Source organism: Odontesthes bonariensis, chromosome 2 (genome assembly GCF_027942865.1).
Source record: "Odontesthes bonariensis isolate fOdoBon6 chromosome 2, fOdoBon6.hap1, whole genome shotgun sequence".
Classification (NCBI taxonomy): Eukaryota; Metazoa; Chordata; class Actinopteri; order Atheriniformes; family Atherinopsidae; genus Odontesthes; species Odontesthes bonariensis.
In genome coordinates, this window is record NC_134507.1 from 10406957 (window position 1) to 10433602 (window position 26646).

General features: G+C 38.4%; 1 protein-coding gene across 3 annotated transcripts; it reads right to left on the bottom strand.

The window, feature by feature from the left end:
* tasp1 (taspase, threonine aspartase, 1) lies at positions 1-26646 on the bottom strand. 3 transcript variants are annotated; one of them, XM_075476769.1, is made up of 14 exons: positions 26564-26646; positions 25760-25964; positions 25043-25110; positions 23753-23821; positions 22748-22868; positions 22388-22472; positions 22212-22291; positions 21939-22045; positions 19485-19604; positions 16849-16927; positions 13055-13165; positions 10610-10717; positions 9563-9636; positions 1-3241 (listed from the first exon to the last, which is right to left on the bottom strand). In XM_075476769.1, exons 2-14 carry the CDS (start codon positions 25890-25892, stop codon positions 3149-3151), a joined length of 1248 nt encoding a protein of 415 aa, XP_075332884.1. In that variant the 5' UTR covers positions 25893-25964; positions 26564-26646; the 3' UTR covers positions 1-3148. The 3 variants fall into 3 exon arrangements, with proteins under 3 accessions (XP_075332884.1, XP_075332875.1, XP_075332893.1); XM_075476760.1 differs by lacking the exon at positions 26564-26646 and adding an exon at positions 26473-26562; XM_075476778.1 differs by lacking the exon at positions 26564-26646 and adding an exon at positions 26473-26541 and having other exon boundaries at positions 25760-25925.

The window sequence follows — 26646 nt, forward strand, 5'->3', positions numbered from 1 at the left end:
TTTAAAGAGGAAGCCTTTATTTAGAATCCATAAAATCATGACACAGAAATGTTGATTTGGAGTGACTATGTGCATGGTGGAAACATATACTCAGGTACACAAACAAAGCAAACACAAGCCCAGGGAAAAGCTTCACTTAGTGTCCAAAGGGGAGCTCCATACACTGTCTCTTTTTAACTGTGTGTGTGAATGTTGTTGGTTGACTCTGCTACAGAGTGCGTTGGTGTGACAGAGTAGAGGGGCTGGTGGCCCTGAGTTAGTGAGAGGGGAGGGGAGGGGAGTTGACAGGAGCACGGAAGCTGCATAGCCATGACTCACGGTGACAGCACCGCTTGGCATGTGAGGACAGCGGGGCAGACAGGCAAGGCTGCTGCCTTTGATCTTTATTTGCTCCACCGTCTGTTTTGCATTTAAGAGCTTTGCTGAGCGAAAGGCAATGGATACACCTTGAATGGCACAGGACCTGGTGCATTTTTTTAAAAGACCCAGGATCCTCTTTCAAAGATGAGGGGATCCAGAACAGAGAGGGATGATGTTTGAAGTGGTCAGTTCTATGCCAAGTAGGGGACAGAGTCTCCTAGCAGCACAGATTAGCTCTGGTAAAAGAGAGTGCTCTATAATAACACATAATCATGCCAATGGAGAATGGTGGCTGTATGTGAAATTAGAAACAAGGCTACATTAACCTTTCTTCGAATGGGCTCCCAAGATCAAACTACGGTCAGATGGCTGTGAAATACCAAAACATTTACAGCATCTTCTCAACTAAAAATGCAATTCTCCTGACCTGTGAAACACGTTTTGCACATTAAACGTCAAACAACTGTGACATATGATAGGCAGGATATCATCAATACGTGGTCCAATCTTACAATCGGGCGTAATGCACTGAGAGGGAGGCATTTCTTCCTTCAAACTGTGAGCATTCATCTTTTTGCAGCTCATATGTACATTCCTGTCAGACACCACAGTGGCCTCAGTCCAGAGTCAGAAGCTGGACAAAGTCTTGCCCAGAAGACTGATACAGCTGACGTTATAGCCTTCTCTAATCAACAGTTCACTCAAAAGTTACCTGTCATGTTATTTCTTTCTTGACTACATACTGTTGGTAGTAGATTTACGTCTGTCCAAACTCAAAAAATTTTCTCTGGAAAAGATCAGTTGATTCCAATAAAACAAAAACATTATGGTAAGTCAGTTTTTAGTGAAGAAAATTATCAAATATTATATATCTGTAAGTGACCACAACATGTAACCCTGAGAAAGCTGTTACTTGAACTGAGTGAATTTAGAATAAAGTGTTCTTAATCAACAGGATCTATCAAAGTCTGCAGTTTGCTGAGGTTCCTGTCAACAAAACGTTTTGTTTTTTTTCCAGACAGATGAAACTAAATTTTTGTCATAAACATGAGCATTACATTTGGAGAAAGTAACCACCAAAGGATTGTTAGAAAAAGAAAAAGGTTAATGATATGGAATGGTCATGTTCTGACATTAATCTCAATCAAGGATTAGTAGCTTAAGTGGCCAGTCCATGTGAGGAAACCCACCAACATCCCAGAGGTGGAAAAGTTCTATACGGAAGACCAGAGCTGATCAAGAGTTAATAAAATGGTTAGTTAGTTATTGCTGCACAATGGAGTCACACCTGATACTGAGAGAACAATGCATTTTTATTTACATTTATCTGATATTGGACAGTTTCCCTATATCTATATATCTATATATAGATATATAGTTATATATACATTATGAACTTGTAGGTATGAAATGATATGAATAAAGAAAACTGCAAACACAGAAAAAAAGGCTTCAAAAACTTTCAAGCACTGCTGTGTAGCTAAATGTATATATCTCATATCATATAGTTAAATCATTTCAAACAAACACAAAAATGTAGCAACATAAGCTTTATTTTGTTTCTCAGCACTGCAGAAACTGGTGCATGTATGATTTCTATAGCTTATACCATTTAACGTTAGTTGCAATTTCATGTAAACAATAAAGGAGCTCTACTGCGGTTTTGTTGGGACAAGAATTCTTTGTAACCAAGTGAAAAAGTTAAATCAGCAAAATCATTATCCCAACGGAAATATCAATTCAGATAATTACCCTTTTCAAGTAAAATTCAACAGCACCATTTCATGGGCTTGATGCATACATTAGTTTTTTGATTTTTCTCTTTATAGAGAAAATACATCTGTCAATGGGACTATATAAATATAAACTGCAATTTTTACATGATGGGTAACAGTCAAGTTTTGGTGGCAGATGTGATAGTGTGTGTGTGTGTATGCGTTTAGAAACATCATTCTGGAAGTGCATAGCTCCCTCCTTAATCAACTCGCCAACTGTCAGGGAAAAAGTTATCTTGCTATAGCTATGTATTCACATTTTAAAACAAGAAGCAAAGCATCCAATGGCATTCAATGGTTATAGAAATGTCTCATTATCTAATACACACATTATGCTACATTGTACAGTATGCTGGAGGACAAATATGTGAATACAGAGATGTGGAGGTTGATTTAGTAATGTTGGCATTACTTTTATCCTCACTGCTCAACTCTCACAGCTATAAATTCTTCATGACAATAAGCTTAAGTAGTAGGCATTCCACAAGGTGCAATCTGACATCTTTTTTTTAATATTGGAAAGCATTTTAAGAGCAAAATAAGTTCCTGCATTTCAACTTACTAAAAATCTAAAACTGTCACATCTGTTCAGTAACAGAAAGTAACATGAACATCCACCCTGGTTCCCTAAATTATAGCTTATGTACAAAAGAAAAGACGCCACTTTTAGCTGGAAAACGTAAAGAAAAATGGTGCATCAAGGCAATGCTGCATCAAGTTTAATCCAGGTGACACTGGAGAGCTCGTGGGTAAACTGGCATAGAGTACATGCTGGAGGCAGACAGTGCCCAAAGGGAAGTCCTGTAAGTGCACTAAGTAGAAGCTAACGCTTCTGACTCCTTCCTGAACACCTGTTAAAACAATGAAAGCTTATTACCTCTGGCATCATACAGACTGTGGGAAGGTGAGGGGGCTGTGCATGTGTGTGTGAACATGTGTGCATGTGTTGAGTTTGTATGTGAGTATTGCCGAAGAAGCACAGACGGAAGGAAAGTGGTTGGGGAGAATGGGGTTCACTCCACTACGCCCATCAGCCGACACACCCCTCCCTCTATGGCCAAAGACTGTCCAGGAACGGTCCCAGGTGGTAATCTGGATATGTGTGTCTGCAGGCAACAAAAGACACATACAAGAATTGCCAAAATGTGAAGAGCAGTCAGGAATGAGGTGCACTTGTCAACGAATTTAATACGAAACATCATGTAATAAGTCCATAGTCCCAGACAGAAGGTCCAGTATCAAAACACTGTTCAGACTGTTCCTTCCAGTAATCTCCCCTCAGATTTCCATGACCCCGATCCCGAAGTAGACAGGACAGGAGGTTCATTCAACATTAAATTCAAGTTGCAAGCAAATTGTGTTGATTTATGACTACTTCTTGGCAGTGGAGTGAGGAATACATTTCCACAGACAGTTTTGTTGTGTTCCTTAGCTTTTCAAACATCATTTTTTGGTTAATTCCAGTTTGGACTTGTTCTTCAGTTGACTGGTCATATCTTTTTTTTCTTAAACAGAGAAGGGGAGACAACTAGCATCGCAATTAATATACTTAACGTGATTATGAATGCACCCTCTCAACAAAGCTAGGTAACTAGTTAGCATTGGCAGGCAACGCTCCTCCCTCTGATGCAAGTATTTTAACTTCTTGCTCTGAAAAACCAATAAGTGATGCCACAGTGAACATAAAAAGGCAAAACCGAAATATAAGAATGAAGATGGGGGGTGTAGTTGAAACATATCAAAGCTTGTTTTTTGTTTTTTAACACTCATCTCTGAACGGAAGATTCAATGACCAAAACATACACTGACCGACATTTTTATTAAAAACTTCCGAGAATCCACAGAACTAGACATGGAACAAAGCTGAAAACCGATACTGAGTGGTCCTGATCTTCAGTCCCTCAGGCAGCAGTGCATTAAAAGCAGACGCAAATCTGTGGTGGAAATCCCTGCACGGACTTAGGAGTACTTCTGAAAATCCTTGTTCGTGAACACAGTAGAACTGCATCCTCAAATGCAAGTCAAAACAACATAAAAGTACTGCCTCTTCAGTGTCTTTGGTCAGTTCATAGAAAATTAGGCAGAGAGAAAAACTGTCCTGTGGTCTAATGACTGAAAATTTTTAATTCTTTTGGAAATCATGGACACTGCATCCTTCAGACTAAAGACTGTCATCATGTTTATTATAAATGCACAGTTCAATGTTGAAGATAAGTATTATGGAAAGGCTTTAACGCACATGGTGTAGGGATTTTGCAAATTTGTGAAGGCCTAATGAACTCTATACGAGCTTTAATTATGCTCGAATATTATCGTCTACCAAGCAAGAATGGAGAAAAAAAATTATCACTTTAAAAACTACAGAAAAGAGTCGCCTTGATTTTTCCCATGGAGACAGGGGGCACCAGAACCCACAAGGTTCTACACAGGTGAGCTGGAGATAAAGGATGAATCTGAGTGTAAAAGGAATATGAAAAAAAAAAAAAAAAAAAAAAATCAGTGCAAACAGAGAGAAGTAACACACTTTTATTGATGAATCATGTGATTTTACCCCTGAAGTCCAAAGATGCCGTGTCAGTGTATCTGTAGAGACTGAGCAAATGGAGAAAAGGAACAGATTGCTAATGTTTTCTGTTTGAGCAGAGATGGAAAGGAGCAAGAAGAGGGGGAAGGGACAAACACAGCTGTGAAGACAGGAGTGATACTTCCACAGGGGGATCAAAGGTGACAATGTTGCCCTGCGTCATCCTCCTTCTAATGCCCCCCCCCCCACCCCCCCCCCAGAGGGTAATATTGACTTCATGGGGGAAGAGTACATCCACTTATTAACTAGGCAACTGCTTAGCCTGACATCACTCCTCCAGATGCAGAAGTTGACTGGTACTCCTTTGTGTCGGCTCAGACGATGGCCTTGAGCACCCTGAGGGCAACTGTCACTACAATGGGACATAAGCCAGACAAGGCCAAACACACATGGCAATACTCTCGGGGGCCATTATGCCTCCAGTACATGTCTCAGGGTTCATCTTCTTCCCTTCATCTTCCAAGGATAAGGTTAAGGAAAGACCTTCAAGCTGCTTGAGATGAGGTCCATAGCTGAGTCATAATCAACTTATGGAGACATGCTAAATGTTTTCCTTTTCATGTCTGCATGCCAGATGGTAAGAGCTTTGCAATGTTCTCTAAAATCCCTACCACACTGAAGACTTTTCAGACTAGAAATGCAAAATGAATGTCAATCAGCGTGTATAAAGTGATGGAATTCAGTCATGTAGACACTATGGACACACCGATCCACTTTTCACACATGCACTGTATCTGTGGAGAATGAAGTTTGGACTTCTTCCGCAGTTGATTTTTAAATGAACACTCCACAGTGGGAGATTCTCTACTGGAGACGAATTATCCATCCATCCATCCATTTTCTATATCCGCTTAATCCAACTGTGGGGTCGCTGGGGGGCTGGAGCCTATCCCAGCCGTCATTGGGCGAGAGGCGGGATACACCCTGGACAGGTCGCCCGTCCATCACAGGGCGAGATGAATTGTGAAAGCTGGAAACATTATTACTAGGCATCTATGTAGAGAACTGGGGATGCAGGGCACAGCGCATACTCTGAGGAAATTGACATTTGTAGTATGCTCAGAAAGGCAGACTATGCTTATTGATTCGTATTTTGATTTTGAAATTGACACCTAATTACATGGAGACGGAGACAATACCTTTGAGTAACTGTAAAGCAACATACACATTAGCATGTATGGGACAGTAATTTGTATTGGCCTGCTTGTTCACTGTGAATGCTCTGGAGGATCTGCTACTGTATTGACACGTGGGTCCCCCCCATTGATTTTCGGGACTTCTTCCCAGAAAGCTGAAAAAAAAATCTCAGCCAGGAGTAAATGTTGTGGACTGTGCATTTAACCATACAACCCCTCTGGAACATTTCTGGAAATTTTCAGTGCATAAGTGAAAACAGCTTTGTACACAATAACATAACTTCCAACAACGGTCCAAAAAGGACCAACTCAAAAATCGAACACAAGGTGTCAAACTCCAACTTGACTATGATTTTGGCTCAGTGGTGTTAATATTAGTCAGCAGCTGTTTTTAAGTGAATTAATGTCTGAAGTTTAGTTCATTTCAATGGCAGCTTTTTTCAGGTAGTGAAGATGAAACACACATAGCATCATCATTTCAATTGAAAGCATAGTCTTAGTATTAAAATACAAATTTTCTACCAATTTTCTGATTTCCTATTTAGGGTCCTGGTGTCCATCTCAAAATCTAACTCAAGATGTGCAATAACTCACCTAATGGTCCAATATGGACTCAGTCTATTTTTTTTTAAGATGCAGCATCAACTCCTCATAAAGTCAAGAGAGTTGAAAGAAGTGCAAAGTAATACAGAGTTATATAACAGCTGGGATAGACAGAAAAAAATTGAAGGCACGCAAACCTGCACTGAGCTTGTTGACAACTTGTTACCCGATGACCGAAATAACCACATGACAGGACAACGGCTGAGTCAAAACATACATGAAAAAAAAAACAACGCTCCATTGTATCTGTTGAGGAAAACAACATTCTTTGGTGATATGAATGTGTTTAGGACCTAGACAAACCACACATTAACACCACACTGTAGACCAAAGGCATAAATGCAGCTCTATGACTATGCAGTTGTGTTTTTGTTGTGGTTTTCACATTCTTCTCTGAGAATCATAAAAAAGACAATCCTATGCTATTTATGCTCCTCACAAGATGAATAATAAAAACAGGATCTACGATCATAAAAGACAATTGTTGCACAAAGCAGACAATAACCAGGAAGCCTGGATTGCATGCAATTTGTTTTTTTCTGGCTTTACACAATTTGAGCAGAAAATCTTTATTGTGTTAATGATGTCCAGGAGGACGAAACTGGGCTGTGGTGGTGGTATTGTGAATCCTACATCTGTCTTTCTTGTTTGATCATGACAATCATAAAACAATAGTCTGTCTCAGAAGTTCCACTACTGTTGGCTCGTTCATGCAGCTCTGTGTCGGTCTGTAAAACATAGCCTGATGTTCTGATGCTGATCCAGTGTAAACACAGGTGAGCGTATGAATGAAACCAGATGCTCTTCCTCAGCAGCAGCACTACTGTTATCTTTCAGAGTAATGTCAAAAAGAATGGGATACACACTCAATTTTCCACAAAACAACATTGGTTTGAAAAGCAACTGAGCTACAGCTCCCTTTTCTTCAGGTTCCTCTAAAACATATAAACATAAAACAGAGAATTAAAACAGTTAATTAAAACTGTTAACAAGAGGACGAGTTGATACAAATCCACTCTGACCTCTGTCCTAAATACTCTTGCTACTGTGTATCAGCCCTTTCATGTCCTTATCACAGAAAAGCAGTGGAAGATGAACTCAGGCTGGGTAGAAATAGCCAGCCAACAGGAATGGGAGGAATGTTTGAGGAATAGCAGCTGAGGCTGTAAATGACTTTGGTTCTATATGCGCTATGTGCTTAAATGTATATAAACTATTCAGGCAAAATAATAAAGTGCAATAAATAATCCTGTACATTCTTCATAAACTTTCTATAAACTTGTTTTACACATTTATGAAAAAAAGTGGAAAACTTTGCTCAATGCTTACCGTTCTGTTTCTAGTGTGGCAAAATAATAAAGACTGTGATTCTCATGAGGACTATAGTAACCCAAAGACACTTCTTCTATTGTTTTCTTCTCTGTCTTTGAAGCAGAACTTCCCTTTAGGTTTATTGTCAAGGCTATGGCCAGACAGGTGGCACTTTGTGGGCCTCCATAGCTTACATAGCACAGCGGACATGGCCGGAGCCTGAACACTCAGATCTCTAGCTTTTTCTCAACTGGAGAAAAAACACGGCACCCTCTTAGTGGACAAGAATCGGCGGTAAGCAGTGAGCAAAGACCAGCTCTGGTCCCAGCTGGGGATCAGTGAGTTAAGTCTTGTTTTGCACCCAGTCTGGAGGCATGACGGACAGAACAGCCAGCTGCTCTGGTGTGCAGATGGCCAAAGCACAGAGGTGCATCAGAGCTTCACAGCTCGAATCCCACAACAAGCTGCTCACTCTGTGATAGAGATGTGTGAGGTTTGGTGGAGCAGCTGTGATCCTGGCTGCACTCTTCAATATCACTATCACCAATGGCCCCTCAAGAGGAAGTGGATACCCTCCCCCCAGAGATCTAGAAACCACTGCTGACAGATGATATTCCTGGATCTGGACCCACTGAGCACATTCATACTGCAAAAAATATTTTGCAACTTATCTTGATCAAGTGCTGCTGGATGACTGGTTCAGTGACTATTTAGCCTCCAAATATGAATAGATGAGGTAAAAATGTAAACAAAACAAAAACAGACAATCAAGAACCATGTTTGGTCATTTAAAGTACACAGTTTACTGTGTTGGAAGAAATTCTCGACATTGGCACAGGTATGACAGGAGAGCTTGCACGCTTACATTCCACCCTAACACCAAGCACGTCTGACTAATGCGCAGATTGATATTGAAGTCACCATTGGTGCATAATTTTCAGTAAACTTTAGGACAAGGTATTGACCAGAAAGAAGAGCTGATGAAAGAGTCAGACCATGTGTGAGAGAATAGGAAGGGTGGGGGACAGAAAACGGAGGGCAAACACTTTGAAATCTGAACCAGACTTCAATAACAGTAAGTGCCTTCTCTTCATAAAGAGTGACAGAGAAACATTATCCAAACAAATAAGACCGAGCTGACACTCCACTGGGAGCTGGGAAACTAAATCATTAAGCCTTTTTGCTTAAGAAGCAATACTGAGCGGTTAAATTCACAGGATGCATGTAAAAACTAGATTAAGATTTTTACTAAAATGATCATACGGTGATTGCATGCATCCACCAAATGTTTCAGCTGCAATTTATATAAGCTCCATTGTGCCAGTTATTGAGAGTTGTTTGTCATCTGAGTTGCTTACGGGACAGATGGTGAAGTCTTAAAGAGGCCATAACACAGTTCAGTGTTACCTAGATTATTTATGCATGTAAAGGTTGAAAACTTGGAAAGAAAAACACCACATTCTAATCATTTAATCCTTCAGTCAGAGTAAAAGTTTGCAACATATTTTCTCATGGCATTCCTTTTCATGACAATGGGACACGTGAATGTTCAGACTCACAGACACCCCAAAACCTAAAGTTTCCGGCCCCGACTGCTGTAGATAATGAGGCATAAAAATGTTGGGAAATTTCCTTTTTCTCAAGCAACATATCAATTTATTGGCATATGAGTCAAAACAATAATGAGATTGACTTTTTTTTGACATTCTAAATAAAAAAAAAGCACACTTATTATTATCATGACACATTTAAAGAGCAAACATTTGTTTCTTCTGGCTAAGTGGGTACCTCACCTTTGCTTTGCTATCTTGTGCAGACATGTAGCCAACGCACATACTCTCTGTGGTGTGACTCCATAGGAACTCCACTGTGACAAAACACAGATGAAAAGATTTAGTTATAACATAAAGCAGGCAGAACAGTTCAGGGACTAAAAACTCTACGTTACGGACTGAAAGTAATATTTCCCCAGACTGACAGAAATAAGAGTTCTCGAGATGCACCAGAAAATCCCATTTGGTAATGTAATGAACTGTGAGGATTACCATTAACATGAAAGTGTATGACAAGCAGATATGACATCAAAGAGGAGGGTAGAAGATCATGAGAGATGATTGGCGGCCCTATTACAAAAAGGATGTGATTAGAAAGTGTTTAATCTTTCAAATCGACGGTCAAGTCTGACAGTCTCTGTGCAAAAGGGCTACGGATGATAAAACTTGACCAGTATGTTCATAAGTAAGAGCCCCTTTGTCAGATTTTATCACTGACATAATCAGACAAAATACATTATGCAAATAACTCTTTTACTGCTGCCATGTTTAAATTAAAATGCATGCTTCATTCACTCCTTATTACACATCTTCTCAACTTTTGTCAATGACCGAATTTTACATGGGGAAATTAACCTGAACAGCAAAAGTAACTTTAAATCTTAGAAGTGAGTCATGTGACTAAAACTTTGGACAGACTGAGCTGAATTCCATGCCGGCAGCTTTGGAAAAAGAAGGAGCCTTTTCTTAAGCTTCAGGTAGAGAAACCAGATCCATCAATACAATCAGTCAAAGCGGGCAGTATTCAGTAGGAGACACTTGTCTGAGGATTAGCAGTTGATTCCGGAGTGTGAGGTCTCTCTTTGAGTACCAGATGAAGGGTGTGAAACCAGAGCCTGATTGCAGAGGTTAAAACACAAACCACCTGCCAAGGGAGCCACAGTTCCTCTTTCCCCTCTTCCTACTTATCTTCTGATAGAACGTCAGATTTTCACAAAGCCAAATATTTGCCAACAATCATCAGTAGAGATTTGAGTGTGATTTGACTTCAATTTATGAACGTCTTACCCAATAAACCCTGAATATTTTGAGATGGCTGAGCTTCCGAACATCTGCAGCACCTCAGGACAATTACTCCACCCAAGACACGATCTTCACTGGCCAGAAACGGTGAGCCTGGATACACAAAGAAGCAGCACACTTGGGTTGACTAAACATGCGTCTCCTTAATCAATTAATTATATTTTATACTAAAAGTATATACTTTTGGTTTTCCACGCGAAACACATCAAACCAAAAACAGCACAAGGAAAAAAATAGGGAAAAAACACACCCCTCTTAAAGGGATAGTTCGGCTCTTTTGACATGAAGCTGTATGACATCCCATACTAGCAATATCGTTTATGAACATTTTCTTACCCCCCACTGCGTACAGTGAGCCGAGTTCCAGCCTCGTTTTGGCGTTGACGAAAGTAGTCCGGCTAGTTGGCTGGGGTTTAAAAAAATAAAGCGTTTTGCTTCTCAAAACAATATGCGTTCAAAAGAGTAATACATTTGCATCACAAAATCATTCTCCAGGAAAAAGTTAGACCTCACAATCGTTTGGCGCTATTTTCTCTCCCCTCGTATCACTGCGTGCTGTGCAGACCGAAGTGCAGACCGAGCAGTCCCCTGCTTCCGAGCAGCAAACACTGTAACAGGCGCGGCTATCAGCAGGTGGCTGCATGCAGTGATACGAAGGGAGAGAAAATATTTTTTTAAGCCTCAGCCAACTAGCCGGACTACTTTCGTCAACGCCAAAACTCAGCTGGAACTCGGCTCACAGGACGCAGGAGGGGGTAAGTCAATGTTCATAAACGATATTGCTAGTATGGGATGTCATACAGCTTCATGTCAAAAGAGGCGAACTATCCCTTTAATCTAATCAAAGTGATCTACAAGAAGAACAAATCCATTCAAGTTATTAGCCTGAAAGCCAAGTTAAACACCTGAAAGTAATCATTCTGGCCCGATTTATTTATATTCATTAGCAGACTGTCAGCCTAAATAAAAATGTTTGACTACATTTATGTGGCCAACATAATAAGGTAGTGTTATTTCAAATCACCACACTAATTGCACTACTGTAACAAAATATCATCAGTGAAGTAAGAAAGTATTGAACCTCCACTAAAAAATGTTATGAAAAACATACAAACAACCTTAAAACAACCTCAGTGTACAGGAAGCACTGTTCCTGCTCTTTGATTAAATTTCCAATGTGAGTGAGGTGTTGTGGATGCAGAAACTGTGGGACTGGGTGATTAGAGTGGTGCAATAAAATAAAATAGGCTTGGTTTGGGAAAAGAACAAACTACAAACAGCTGGAACATGTCTTGCAACATCTCCACGCAGCAACAAATGAAGATTAAACAGGACCAAATGGTGCGTTTCACGAAAATATTGTATCTGCATTCCATTGTTTTTCTTTCAAATTTCACACGGATTTTCTTTCCGCGTTCCTAACACAATTATTGTTTGCATAGTTTGAAAACATTTATGCAAAATCCTGCTATTGGTTTCATTTTAAAAAGGTCCTGAACTTTCTTTTGCTAAACAGTCGACAATTACTCTGACATGTTTCCATCTTGTTGTAAACATGTATGTGGTTACACGTTTGCAGTGATATTCACCATTATTTAGCTTACTACAGTTAGTGGACAATATTAGTGTATTTTAGTTTATCAAAGATTTTTGAAGAAATCTGATGATGTCACTGAAGGCATTTTCTCAAGAGAACCTGACAAATCTTGAAAGTGCCGCAACAGTGCGGGCCTCCCACTGAACTTCCATTAAGTCACAGACACTGTCATCATTTGTTCTGCTAAGGCAGGATTTATGGAGCTTTGCTGAACTAGATGTGCATCTTGAAATCAAACAACAGAAGAAATAACTTCAAAGTGACTTCATTCAGCCTGTCTTCAGTGTTACAGATATCCATTACAGAGCCGAACTGGGACGAACTTCCAGAGGCCAGATCAAGGCAAACCACCACGTTTCCATTTGTTCTACCCTCCTCTTCTCTGAACCATCCCACTGGTCATTCCCAGGCACAGCAAACATTCTTAACAAGGCTTTCTAAAACTGACCACTTCTGAGAATATAGCAAAATTACATCCTAAAATAAACATTCGACAAAACAACTTTGCCTTCTAAAATTATCTTAGGCTGTCAGCTATGATGTGAGGAACATCTGAAAGTCTTGTTTAAACAGTGAAAAGGAACCATAAATCAAAAAGTTGTCTCTTCTGATTCTTTTATTTCCAGTGTTTCCAGTTGTTCACTCGTTTCTCATGTCAAGCAACATCTGCTTGTTTAATTCTCTCACTGTTTTTCTCACAAAGGCAAGGCAAGTTTATTTGTAGAGCACAATTCGTACACAAGGCAATTCAAAGTACATGCAAACACGTTCTTGGCGAGCAAAAATCTGTGTATGGAAAGCAGCAGCGATCAGGCTGTATGTGGGTGACTCACTGATGAACTTGTTTTGCATAGCCTCCAGCAGTGCTTGGTGGGCATCTTCAGACTGCATGGCAGCAGAGCATTCCCGAGCCAGCATGGTGCGAATCAGATGCTCCCCACACCCTAGAAAAAGACACACGCATACATGTACCAAACAAACATATGTCAATTAAACTTGAATAGAATTGTAGTGCATGTGGTTCATATGGCCTTCATCCAAGAATCCGAGAGGCATAAAAGATCGACAAATAAAAATTAACTGTATGTGGCAGTTTTGACTTGATGTTTATCAATAGAGAAATCAGTATCAACAAAGATCTCCCAATTACCATGAATACTCTCTTTTTTCAGCTAACTGGCAAAATCTAATGCTGCAGTAGTTATTCTGGCATATCCTTATAGGTGTAATCCAGTGCTTTTCAATTCAGGTAACACTGGCAGCAGTTGAACGTTTGTCAAAATAAACTCCTCAAACCTTGCTGAAGGAGCATTTGGGTTTTAGCTTTCTCTGTCTCGATCCCAGCTAGCCTGGGACTCCACACAGGATTGTCTCGTTTCTGTAAATTCTTTATTATCAGGTGCCATACAGGGAATGCGTGCATGCATGTAACATATATCACTATTGTGCAAATATGCTATTTAAAGAAAAAAATGGTCAGAATTTGACCAACTAAGGCTCAAATGGCCAAGCAAAAAAATTTATTTATTTATAAGTGGAGATAATTCTTTATCAGACTACAGCCTCACAGGAGAGTTAAGAAATGAAACAGCAGTAGAGCTGGGTAGGGACTCAGTGCCAAATGTAAAATCAACATTTTCATTGTCCTTAGATTACACAGATGTATTAATGGAGTATGAAAGTTGGGATAAGAAAAGTCCCAGCAGGTTTCGCTCTAGGTGACTCTAATCAAAACCTGAATCTGTCTCATATTCTTCACTCAAACTGCATGTTGTAGATGCTCCAAAGAGAGAAACAAAGCCTTTTTTTTTTTATAGCATTTAGCATATAACAAACCAGGAACCATAAAAATCAAGCAGCAGCTTTCACAATCTCCAACCTCACCCATGACTAAATTTCACATAAAAATATAAGAGTTGCACTTTATTATTTCTCACTTAGAGCTTCAAGTGCTAAGATAAAAATCAGTGCTTTGTTGTTTCTAAGAAAGATACATGTACTGAATGCTTGCTGCATGCCAACAAAAATAATCCTCCCGAAATGTAAAGTTTGCCCATAGTCAAGGGGAAAGTAAAGTGAAAATAAAACTCATCTGGCAAAGCTCTTTTGAAAAGCCATTAAGGCAGGGGAATATAGCCTCATTGTTTCTGTAAACACAAATGAAGGTTCCTATAAAACATCAGGTAACTACAACAGAGCTGAATGCAGGTTGGTAACTGTGGAGACCAAATGCCTGGAGTAATTTCAAGTTCTTTCTAAAAGAAAGCAGAAGGTTGGACCGGCCATGCACTACGCCTTTTGCCCTATTTACCATAAACTGCTCTGTCAAAGAGGGACTGAATATTCAGCAGAGCTGAATTGGAAGTGCAGGAAGAAACCCAAAGTCTAAAATATTTGTTGGAATCTTTCACAGAAATGCAAAAGACAAAAGTAGACACAGTTCATGGCAATCAGGGGCAAGAAGAGTACACAGTGATGTTGAAGAGTTGCTCTCTCACTGACCACAGCAAAGTAAGGGACAGATGAAACAGTAAAACTAAGACCCACATATTACGAAACTGACTATAATGGAAGGGGTGTGAGGGAGGACAAGTGTGTGGCTGTTTGTGAGGTGAAAGGCAGAAAGGGTGACAAAGGGTGAGGATCATACTCCTGGTGACAGGGTGAAAATTATTGTTGTTTTTTTTTTTTTTCCATTTCTTTTGATTGAAACGCCTTTCATGTTAGGAAATTAAAAACAGGTGTTGCACTGGAACACACACATTATGCTTTCCAAACCCATAAGGCTTGCTTTTTGTTGGTAACATCAAAGCACAAAGCCACAATATAGGAAGACAGGGTGAGGTGGAAATGCATACAGATCAACCATCTCCACATGATCTCCCTGGGATAACAGAAGAACAGCAGACAATTATTAATACATTGGTCTTATGCTGCATGATTAATGCAACAAGTAACAGATAATTCAGCTAAAATGGGTTTATCACTGTCGCTTTTAAGCCTGCAAACCAACAAATAGAACTTCTGTTTCAACAAAACTGGCAACTTGGGATCAATTTGGTCACAGATACAAATATATTGAACAAAACTCAGATGAAAACCATAAGGCTATTAATACTACCTAAAAGTGATTTATTCTCAGTGTTTGTTGCAGCTCTGCCAGACAGAAGTACATATGCTTTGTTTTCTCAGGTATCAGAGAGCATATTGGGCCTACAGAACCCAAGTTATGATATCAGCACGGTAAAATGTTAATACAATTGCAAACATTAGCTTTGGTTAGTTTTTTGTTGTTACATTTCCATAAACGTCTCAGCAGTTGCTGTGGATCATATATCCCAGTAAGCTTTCCCGCTTGTAAAATGCAGCCCGTCTGATTAAATCAGCTCATCTGCACAGATGCATTAGGCTACAGATCCACATCAAAGGCTTTTTCAATGTCCCCCAGAAGCTACATCGCAGACGACTACACATCTTAAAACGGAAGGCTTATATGGACTCTCTACCTCAAATTCAAAATTAGACAAATGAAAAGCTACTTTCATTTAAAATGCTTAGTTAAAATGGTCTTAATGAAATCGTTATGTTTCGCAATCTTTCTTTCTGATCAGGCAAAGTAATTGTAATTTATTACAATTACTTTATATATTGTAATTTGAATCTAAAACAAATACCTGTGCAAGTCTATATAAGTAAATTAGTCTGCAGTTAAAAGAGGGCCCCCCTGCAGACCAAAACATGACCCCAACAATAGAGCTGTCAGTGGAAACAAAGACAAAAGAATATAAAAATCCTTCAAGAAGGTAATTCAATTTGAAGCAAGGCAAAAGATTTTGGGTGTTCCCAGTCAGCTGTGTCTACAATTTGAGTAAAAAAAAAATTTGGAAAGGTCGTAAGAGGTAAACATAAAGGTCTATTACTATGTTAATTGCTAAATGAGAAAGTTCAAACCGTATGAATGATTTAATTAGTGATGCGAATTCAAGCTGTCGTTAAAGTCAGAGGCGTTGAAACAAGGGCTAATAGTTATCGATTCCATATTTTTTCTAATTTTGTGTCATATCAGTGATAAAAATAAAAAAATAAAAAACAATATGTTGTACAGTTGTTGCATATGTGAATGCAACACATATGTGTTGCCGTTTTTTTTTTTCCAGATAGTAAACCATCTTATCCATAATAGTACAATGAGTTCAATCATCTTAATGTAAAGTTTTTAAGGCTCTAATTTCTGTGATGCAACAGTCTGAATCTAGACAACTATAGCAAATTTGTTGTGGTTGCATTGCCCTCAGAGGGTTTCTCCTTTAATATCTACAGCAGGTGTCCCATGTCAAATGTCACTGCAAATCCAAAGAGCTTTGCAATGCACCTGGCACGCAGCTGACTAACAAAGAGAGGAGTATGATGACTCAATCAGCTGAGGAAGTGACTGATGAGAATCAGTCAGCAGGATTGGTTGGAGGTCATTGGAAAGTATTATCAAGCTTCTTTTAAGCTTGACTCAGTCTAAAAACAAAAGGCAGGCTGGTGGTAAACTGTAACAGTGGGAGAAAACATGGCACAGACTTTAACTGAAAAACACACACAAATGTAAAGTGGTGGTTTGGAAAACGTGGTGGTATACCTGAGGTACTCACTGCTGTGGAGTAAGGATTCATATTACAGGCATTTTCAGCCCAGCAGCCACATCCATAATGAGCAGCCTACAAAAAAAAAAGAAAAAAAAAGGAGTTTGAAACAGAGTTTGGTTTTTGGTTTGAATAAAATTTAAAGTATCATACATTCTCAAATGATCAAATTAAAGAACAGAAAATAAAAAAAAACTTAATTTCAGCCCAACTTACATTTCAATATCTTTAACCAAACTAGAACAACATGCTAGACTCACAGCTGTATTGCCGCGAGCAAAAGGTTTTCTTAACAAGAAAAGTGGTAATTAGGTTAAGGCAGTGAATGTTTCAGATTCATTCTCTTCAGACCCACATTGTACTTGTTTCCCAGTTCTGCTACCATTAGGGGAAACCAACAACAAAGACTTTCTGCACAGACATTTGCATTTACAATAAAAACAAGTGTCTGGTATAGGTGTAAACATATCTGTAGTAGAATGCCTCATTAATTCATAAAATCTGTATTAAGAACAAAAGGTTTCGCTGTATTTATTGTATCAAGCAAAGGAAATACTAGACTTAAATAGTAAAGAGAGAATAAAAAAGGAGGAGAACAGAAAGCTGGGGGGGGGGCTTCAGTGGTAACAGCTGCTTGCTGAAAACTCCAAGCTGCTGTGTTCAGTCTTTCCTAAGGTGTACTGATTAATCAGCTTTTGGCGACAAAAGGGACTTGAAGCTCTGAAACTACGCCCCGAGAACATTTTGGCAAATGCATTGGCAAGAAATCACCCATTTACACATGTAGCAGACACATTCTAACTAATAGTATTGTGTTTCTGGCAGAGGCTGTATAAAAGACTGACGTAACCACAGACTCTGAAAAGTGAAGTCTACTATGTGGAGGTGCTTTGAACTGCAGAATCATTCCCTGAGAATCATTAAGAGATGGCTCCAAAAGTAAAAATTATTCTCTCACTAGATTGTAAGTCAATCATATTTTCCTTGAGTCATTAAGAGGTCACTTTCTTTTTGATCAGTGTCTTTGTTATACTTATGATATTTAAACAGCTGTTTGGCCTCAAGTTATTACAGTTATTTGGGGGGCTTGACATGCTTAAAAATGTGTGGGCTGTGCAAACCAAAACAAGATGCAAAAAAAGATTTCAAAAAGTCAACCATGGGGAGGGATTGAAAGGTGGAACATGTCTTATTTAAACCTCTCAGTTTTGGGTCTGAAGTCGTCTTTGTTGTGTTTGGTGTCATTAAGCAACGTTCTAGAGTTATTAAACACCTTCATAGAAAAGGGTTGTGAAAGCCTTTGAGTCCGGTACGGTATTTTAAATAATCCCATTAATTTAGATTTGTTTTTGTTTTTTTAAATCCACAGAAAATCTTTGATGAAAAAGGAAGTGTAAAAGTTCCCCCAAATTTTTTTTCTCCATCTTTTTCTACTTCGCTCTGTTTAAATGAAAGCACAGCTTTTGTTCACGATACTTTGGATAATGTGCTGCTTGAAAGATTTCTGCAGGTAATGCCAAAAGGTAAGTTGGTTACATGCGGGAGTAGCTGATTGAGTTTTGGCCAAATCCAGACATGTTAAACAGAAGATTTCTAGGATGACGAGAAGGTGCAAAGGGTTTTTTCTGCCCTTCATTGTCAAATGAAATTAAAGAGATTGGAGTGCTTACGAGGATCAAGCGGAGACATCTTGAATGAACTACAATGTGTTTCACCGAGACAAGGCTGCAGAGTCCAACGTTTCTCCTCTGGAGACTATACGGGCAGACAGAGCAGCAAGAGGAAAGGAGGAGGGACTGCAGTGCTCGTCAACAACAGATGGTGTAAACCTAGACTTGTTACGGAGAAGAAGCGTATATGCACCCCAGATATGGAACTGTTGAGATATGGATCTTTCTCACACTGTTTACCGGAGAAAGTTGTGTTTGCTGCATGTGACGCATAGATGTCGGAACTAGGGGTGCAGCTGCACCCCCTCCCATCCTGAAACACAACTCAACACACCTGATTCAGATCGATACCTCATTAGCTGGTTTGTGCAGAATTTAACAATCTTTTGAACAGGCGCATTTAATCTGAATCAGGTGTGATGAAGCGGGGAAACATCTAAAACCTGCAGGACAGCGGCCCTCGAGCACCGAGTTTGAGATCCCTGTTCTGGATTTTGAATTTTTTAAATGTGAAACGGAAGTAACGACATAATAATGATCGAAAGCACACATCCACCATAGGATTGTTCAAAAAGAAGGAAGGGTTTTAAGGAATGACCAAGTCAGAGCCCACATTTGAATTTTAATTCAATTTTGTTGCACTGAAAAATAAAAAAATAAATAGGTTACTTGCTTATCCAATTAAATACATAAAAAAAAAATACTACAAATTTTTCATGCCATGTGCTAAGTATCCCTAAAGCAGAGCTCCATAGTTTTAGACACATTTTTGGTGCCTAAGAGAACGAAACAGGTCATAAGGAAATTAGGTGGCATGGCGCTGATATGTATCTTCTTAAAAAAAGGACCCAGTTTAAACTGTTCAACAGAAACACAAAGAAAATATCATTCAAAGGAGTTTTCATGTGGAGGATGATGATATGGACAAAGAAAAGAAAAGAAATAAAAGTGAGCCTCACTACCTGGCCAACCCTGCCGGGATGTTTCATCGCTAGACCTCCACTGGACACCGCTGCAGCTACATTCCCTTCCAAGTCTACCACAACAGCTCCAACTGTGTCGAGGCACCCTGAGCCATTTTCCTACATCACAGTAAGGAAAAGAGTCACATGAGCTGAAAACATATACAAATGGAAAAAAAAAAGAATCACTTGAGAATTTAGGCAGCACAGAGAAGAAGCAATCCAATCATTCACATTCTGAACCAAATTTGTGATCTCTGACTGAGAATATTTACAGAAATAAACAAGCACTGCATGAAATTATGAATCACCCTTCCTTTCCCTTCATCTTTTATTAAGTTTTAAAGAAAAATCAGTCTTGTCATTTCAATCGGCTGTTTCCTTCCCTGATTGCAATTTGCGTTGGAAGTGATTTGTTTGTCAACCATCATGAGTCAGACTGCATGATGAATATAACAGTGAATGTGCAAATTGGCATTATGATGCATGATCAGGATTCCACTCCTACCAGAAACTAAAGACGCTGATTAAACATTGGACTAAAAAGGCAAAGTGGAAAATAATGAAAAAAACAACGAAAGAGCGTTTCTCATCCATCTTCTGCTCCTCTAAATCAGCCCCGTCTCCAGGCTTCTGAGGCCAAAAAGAACCACAGCCAGATATTTTTAAATGAAAAATCATTGTGTCATTCATTATTAGTCCCTTTCAATGAAAAATCCACAAGAAGTAATGACTGTAAAACATGGAAGCATCTTTGGAATTATGTTAATATGCTTTAGATCTCCCTAAACATTTTAGCTATAAGGAAACATGTGCCTACATTAACCATAAAAAGGAATGGAGATGATATTATTGCCTGATAAAAAGACAAAAGGATAAAAAGGACATTGTAGCATTGTAGATGAGAATTAAAAAAATACTATTCTTTTTTTTTTTTTTTAAATGAACCCAGTCTCTAATAGTCATTCTTGATACAAAATTATGTTATTTCCTGATAAACGACCAAATATCTCAATTGCAAAGGTAAACTTAAGAACAAGGTATTATATCTTTAAAGTTTTAACAACAAATTACAGTCAGAGTATCAGTTATGTTCAAGTCAGCGGTAGCTTAACTGGACCAAATTGTCCCATATTAATCTCAACATAGGTCGAGCACTTTTGTAAACAACCTTTCACTGTTATGAAGTGAAACAACCACTTGACACAAAATTCAATCACCGAAACATAAGTCATTTGAATAAACAAGCGGTCCATCGGAGTTGTTTGCTTTTTTTTCGATTAACATATCATTAATATTGTGCACTGATGGAGTTGAACTGAATAAACCAAAATACAATTCATAAACCAGTCAAATGAAGTATGACTGGTGACTTGTTAAATTCTATTTAGCAAAATTCCCAACTGAACCAACATAAACTTTCCCACCCTCTTCTGGGCTGCTTCCATTACCAGTGAGTTTGGAGCAGAATAATAACTCTGCTCTCAAACGCTTTCAGCTCAGCTCATCATGAGGCCACTCTACAGTTGCACTGCATGGGGCCCTCACACTCTTGAAACGCTAATTCTTTGTAGGAACTCTGCATAACCAGGTAATGTAATCTCCTTTGATCGCCCTCAGAGCCTGTGATAGTATAAATGACTGAAAATAATTTGATGTCTTGGTTTCAGAGCCGCTCACACACTTCTTTGTAAAAATCTCCTAATCCTGCTCAGTGTTCACTGCCTTTTTAACTCAGTTTGATGCCCTACTGTAATACACTATGCAGGACAACTGGTTTAGAACATTCAAAGTCTTTTTGTTAAAAGTATGGGTCTTTGTAGAATTCTCAGTAAAGCATGTGACAAAACTACATGCTCTTACTACAGCCACTCGAGCACATTGTCCCTTTACTTACAGCTTTCTGCTTGCTCACTTCTTTTTTACACAGTGAAAATGTATTCAACGGACCACGACTATACAAGAGTATTTGACAGCAAGTGTTAAGAAAAAAAATTACAAAATGCATTATTCTCATTTCAATTTATGACTACTTGAGCTATTTACTTAAAGTGAAGTACTTCTGTTACATATGCAGTTAGAGTAATGCTTTGCTCACCATATAAGGTATTAATTACAATCTGTACTCTTTATTCCAATGTTAATTACATGGTTTTTAACTGATTTGCAAGATAAAGATTTCTAATTTAATTTCAGTGACTCAATATTAGATTATGGATCAGATCTGATCCATACGACTTTATTAGTCATCCCCAACAACAGAGCATTTTTTTTTTTTTGCAGCACAACAGATCCTTCAGGTCAGAATTCAACCTTTCTCTCCTTTCTTTGCTGAAAGGAATACACCTAAAATCAGCAGGAATCAATTCTGACTGATGTGACACAAATGAGAAGGAGTACACTGATTGCCATTTAATTAATCATTCATTTTGGAACTGATAACATAGAACTCACATTTTCACTTGATTGTCGTCTTTTCTTTGCCTGACTATGTCCTGTGTCCATTCTCTCTGCCAGCTCCATCTTTCGCTTGTTCCTCTTGTATGCGGATAAACTGAACTCTGGGTGTGACAAAATAATCTTGTCCTACTGCATCCACATAAAGTAAAGCATGTCTACCGAACATATGTATATAATATTATTATTTTTTCACCACAGCATTTTGGTTGGTTTCACCATACATTTCCCAGATACCGTATGTTTGAAAGTTAGTGCAACAACACTCACTTGTGGTCATCTTCTCTGAAGGGCATGGGGGTATTCCATGGCTGACTGCCCAATCATGTGCCCCTCGCCCCACTAAAAAGCTAAAAAATAAATGAATAAAGAAACAAATTAACAACAGGTTTATAATTATTGATTATGATTATTATTAGTATATGATTATGAACCGTGATAATCACCAGGGTGGTATTCTGCCAGCTGATAGCTTCCCTTTCTGTGCCTCACTCAGCAGATGGTTTGCAACCAACACTGGGTTCTTAATACCTGAGGATAAAGTCAGAATTATCAGAGCCAACAGCTATTTCCAAGTCATAATAATACACTGTAATCAAATCAAGACACCTTAAATAAATGAATAATAATATAATTATATATCATTACTGAGCCCTACAAAGAAAATACTTTTGCTGAAACCTCTACAAGAATTCAGTGATCATACTTAAAAATCGCACTTCTTAATTCTACTCAAGGTACGAAACAAAGGAAAAGAAAAAAGAGAAGGGTAGTTCCTTTTTGTTAGCACTTATGTAGTGACTCACCACTTAGAGCTCCTACTGAACCAAAATGAAGCGACTTTCCATCCATGATACTTGCATCACATTCAATTTCCCCAGACAAATTAAGGTTGGAGCCCAGACCAGCATTTGTAAAAGCAGAGTCCTGGAAACAATTAAAACATACAAGTCGAGAATTAAACAATATTTGTGATGAGCCACACTGTCAGTTTTAAGTGAAGGAAATGAATCTCTTCAGTGAAGCCATGTCAGAAAGGGTGACTTTCTAATACGCTCTGAAGTAGTAGCATTATGGAATTTCATCCACCGATAGAGCTAATATGCCCTCTTTATCTTTGAACACTTGTGACCCTTTAGTTGAGGACGATGTGTTCATGTATATAGGACAAAACCGGCTCTTTGAAACTATTTTATTCAAGCAAAACCTTTCATTATCTAAAGACCAAATGTAGGAAGAGGCTAAAAAAAAAAAGAAGACATTACTATGTTACAACTTTATATGGTAAAAATCTCAGCTGTGGTAACATAATCAGTAAAATAATAGTAATCAGACCCTGGAACATATACAATGTTGTCAGTCTGCAAGATTGCAGATATTGTTAATGTTGTCTTTCTTTGATTTCAGGATAATAAAAGCTGGCTATAGAATACCACTGCAGTACTATTAGTCAAGTTTCATGGATTTAGAAAAAGATTCATTTTAGCGTTTGTCAAACCAAAACTGAACTTTTAAAATACATGTAGACGTGTTAGTCCAAACAAAACTGTACAGAATCGAGCATCTTAAAACTGACAGATAATGTTACAGACAAGTTCCATCTTTTTTTTAAAAAAGCGAAAGTTAAGTGCATATATAAATACAGCTGGTTTCCTCATGAAGCTGCACTCATTCACGTATTTTACAGGTCCTTTTGTCAGACGGCTGAATAAGTCAAACATTATTAGAAAATCAGCCCATTAAGACTTTGTGTCAGCTCATGGCTCAAACTCTGACTTTATATCATCATACATGATTTATGACCGACCAACCTCTAGTTCAACCAGTGCTGCAGTTACTGCTTCCACTGCATGTGCCCCAGCTTTGAGTTGGTCCACAGCCTAGGAAAAAAAAAAGATACAGTCAAGAAAGTAAGAGCTCCCGAGTCAAAGCAACAGCAGCTTTGGTCAAATTATGTCACTATCTTTCTTCATCAGTTAGTCACCAGGTGATACAAGATGTGTTTTTTTCATTTTTCTTACATCCTGACTTTGATTATATAAATCCTGATTATCTAGACAAACCATGTACACTTAAGAATAAACACTTGAAATTACATACATACACACATACTTTTTGTCTGAAATGCACAGTAGGGCATCTGGTGGACACAGACGCAGTTAATTATATATAATACAACACCGCTCTTATAACACTGCTCTTCTGTAAAGCCATAATGATGGCAGCACCGTGTTTGTTTTTTAAAATTGTGAGGATGGAAGGAACAATAACTGAAACCAAATACCCTGCAAGAGAATGCCAGAAAATCAAGACTTCTCTTCTTTGAGAAAATGAATCCGATACAGCCAAATAAAAACTGGAATAACCTCAAAAGAAAAACATGAAAGTGCTGGAGTAATACAGCCAAAAACACAAACTGGAATACCACTGAAAATATATGGAATGACAGCTATCCACAGATGCTCCTTTCTAACCTTTGTGACCTGAGAAAACCTCAAGAAAATAATAGTGTCGTCATATTTCAAACTAAATCCAAAAAGATACAGGTTTGCAAAACTTTCTGTGTACCAAACAAGACTGTTAGAGAGAAAAAAAAAAGGGAAAATTCAAATACTTTATGAAAACATTAATAAGACAAGGGCAGAGTGCCACACTGTGCAGATATTTAGTTAAGAGATCTTTTCTTTTAAGTTATCTAGATAATTTGTTGTTGAACCAAAGTGAATCAGAGCAAACTAAAACTATTAGATTAGATAAATAAGATGAGTGAATTATATCCACTTTATTTTATGGATGAGAAAAAAAAACATACAGTACACACACACACACACATATATATATATATATATGTAGATACACAGAAAACATGTATTATTAGATCCTTACAGGGGTCTCAGCATAACTCTTATAGACCAAGATGGGGTTTTTTGTAAAGATAAACAAAATTCTTTCATTCTTTCAGGTGAGTGTTTAAATGCTCTACTTTATAGTAAATGTAAACACGGTCAAGTGTGAATCAACAGTTCATCTATAAACACTACCCTCGGAAAAAGAGGGTTGTACACAAAAAAATGTGAAAACCAAAAAACAATCAAACTCACTCGCTGGCAGGCTCTTTTACAAGCATGCTTGTACTCCTTGGCTTTAGATTCAGCGTGGTATCCTGCTCCTGAAAGCAAATAACAGAGAAAAAAAAATTAAAATGGACCAGTAATGGAAAGGTGATTGTTGACTGCTCCAGACAATGTTGGGATGCTATGTAACATGTAAATAAAACTAAATTCACTCACAAATCTTCATTAACCCTAAATTAAATGGAGATAACGGAAATGCTCGGAAATGTTGTTATTTTTGGAAAAACTCTGTAATAACAGTCCCTGTGCTAAAGGGGGTCGGCTTGAAATCCAGACCTGAAACCCAGTGAAGGCATCTGGTGAATCATGAAACAAGAAATGAGACAAAGGTGGCCCTGAACTGTTAAGCCACCGAAACCACAGTGATGACAGGCCCCAATTACTTTTATCAAATGTATTCCAAATGCACCGTATTATAGGTATCAAGTTTAAGATAAGAATATGTGATATATGTTATCAATCAAAAATCCCGTTTCCAGTACTTCTAAGCTATCTTTGCACTGTATCCAATTAAATATATGGTAAACAATATCTGAATATTATATTATTTTTATCTAATTCTTTTATAAAGTGACTCCTCTGGCCTTATTGTTTCAGGGCATGGTGGCTGGACCAATATAACTGTGCACTATTTTAAACTGTGTTTGTTCATCTCTTTATGTTGGTTAAGAAGTGTGCACTCACCTGCATGCACTAAAACAAATCCACCAACACTTTTTGGCTCTTGAGTCTTGCTCGCTTCTTGTTTTTTGGACCACGAGTTGGTCAGAAGGGAGGAGGGTTGCTGCTCTTCTGTACAATTCATTAGGCTTTCCATAACCCCTACATAACTTGACAAGCCTGTCACTGCCTGTCAAACAGTAGTAAGAAAATCATTTTCCTGGTACACCTATGGCAGAAGAAGAAATACGATCATTATCAACTAGGCATAATACAGCGCAATGAGTTAACGGTTCTGATGAACTGTAGCCCTCATCTCTGTGTACCGCTGAGGCCACACATCACGCTTTCAGAAAATTAGCAATAGTAAAGGAAGTGGAGGAGTAACGTTGAGTTCACTTTATCTCAAAAACAGCTTAGCTATATTGCAATTAACATCTACGGTGTAGTCAATGTTGTGCATTAAATGTAGTTTCAATCTTCACAGATCTACACAAATAGCACAGTTTACATTATTAGTAACTATCCAAATAGTTACTCTTGTAAATGAATAATTACGCACGTCAGCTAATGGTATGCGTTACCAAACCGGCGTTTGTTACTTTGGGTTAAAGTCTGTTTGATTAATTAAAAAGGCAGCGCAAAAAAATATGTTATTTCAAGTGCAGCTAGTTGTGTTGTCGTTAGCAAGTTAGCCAAAAGCTCACTGACACAACAAGAAAACCATCCCAACTTACAGCTCGCCCTCCCTTCCTTTCAGCGACAGAGCTGCCTGCTGACCAACACGTTCCCTGACACGTGTCTAATAACCCTGAACAGGAGCTGTACCTATGATTTAAACTCCAAAAACTTTGCTGTCCTACACTCTCGCTGCTCTGTGCTCTCCACAGTTTGTTAGCTAAAGCATACGT

What these genes read in the sequence shown, in the direction of transcription:
- tasp1 (XM_075476769.1), bottom strand. Translation starts at nt 25,892, where the DNA reads ATGGAAAGCCTAATGAATTGTACAGAAGAGCAGCAACCCTCCTCCCTT. An exon ending in ATCCCGGCAGGGTTGGCCAG is followed by an intron (nt 16,928 to 19,484) that starts GTAGTGAGGCTC and finishes TTTTTTTTGTAG; the next exon opens with GCTGCTCATTATGGATGTGG. An exon ending in AAATATTCAGGGTTTATTGG is followed by an intron (nt 9,637 to 10,609) that starts GTAAGACGTTCA and finishes GTTTTGTCACAG; the next exon opens with TGGAGTTCCTATGGAGTCAC.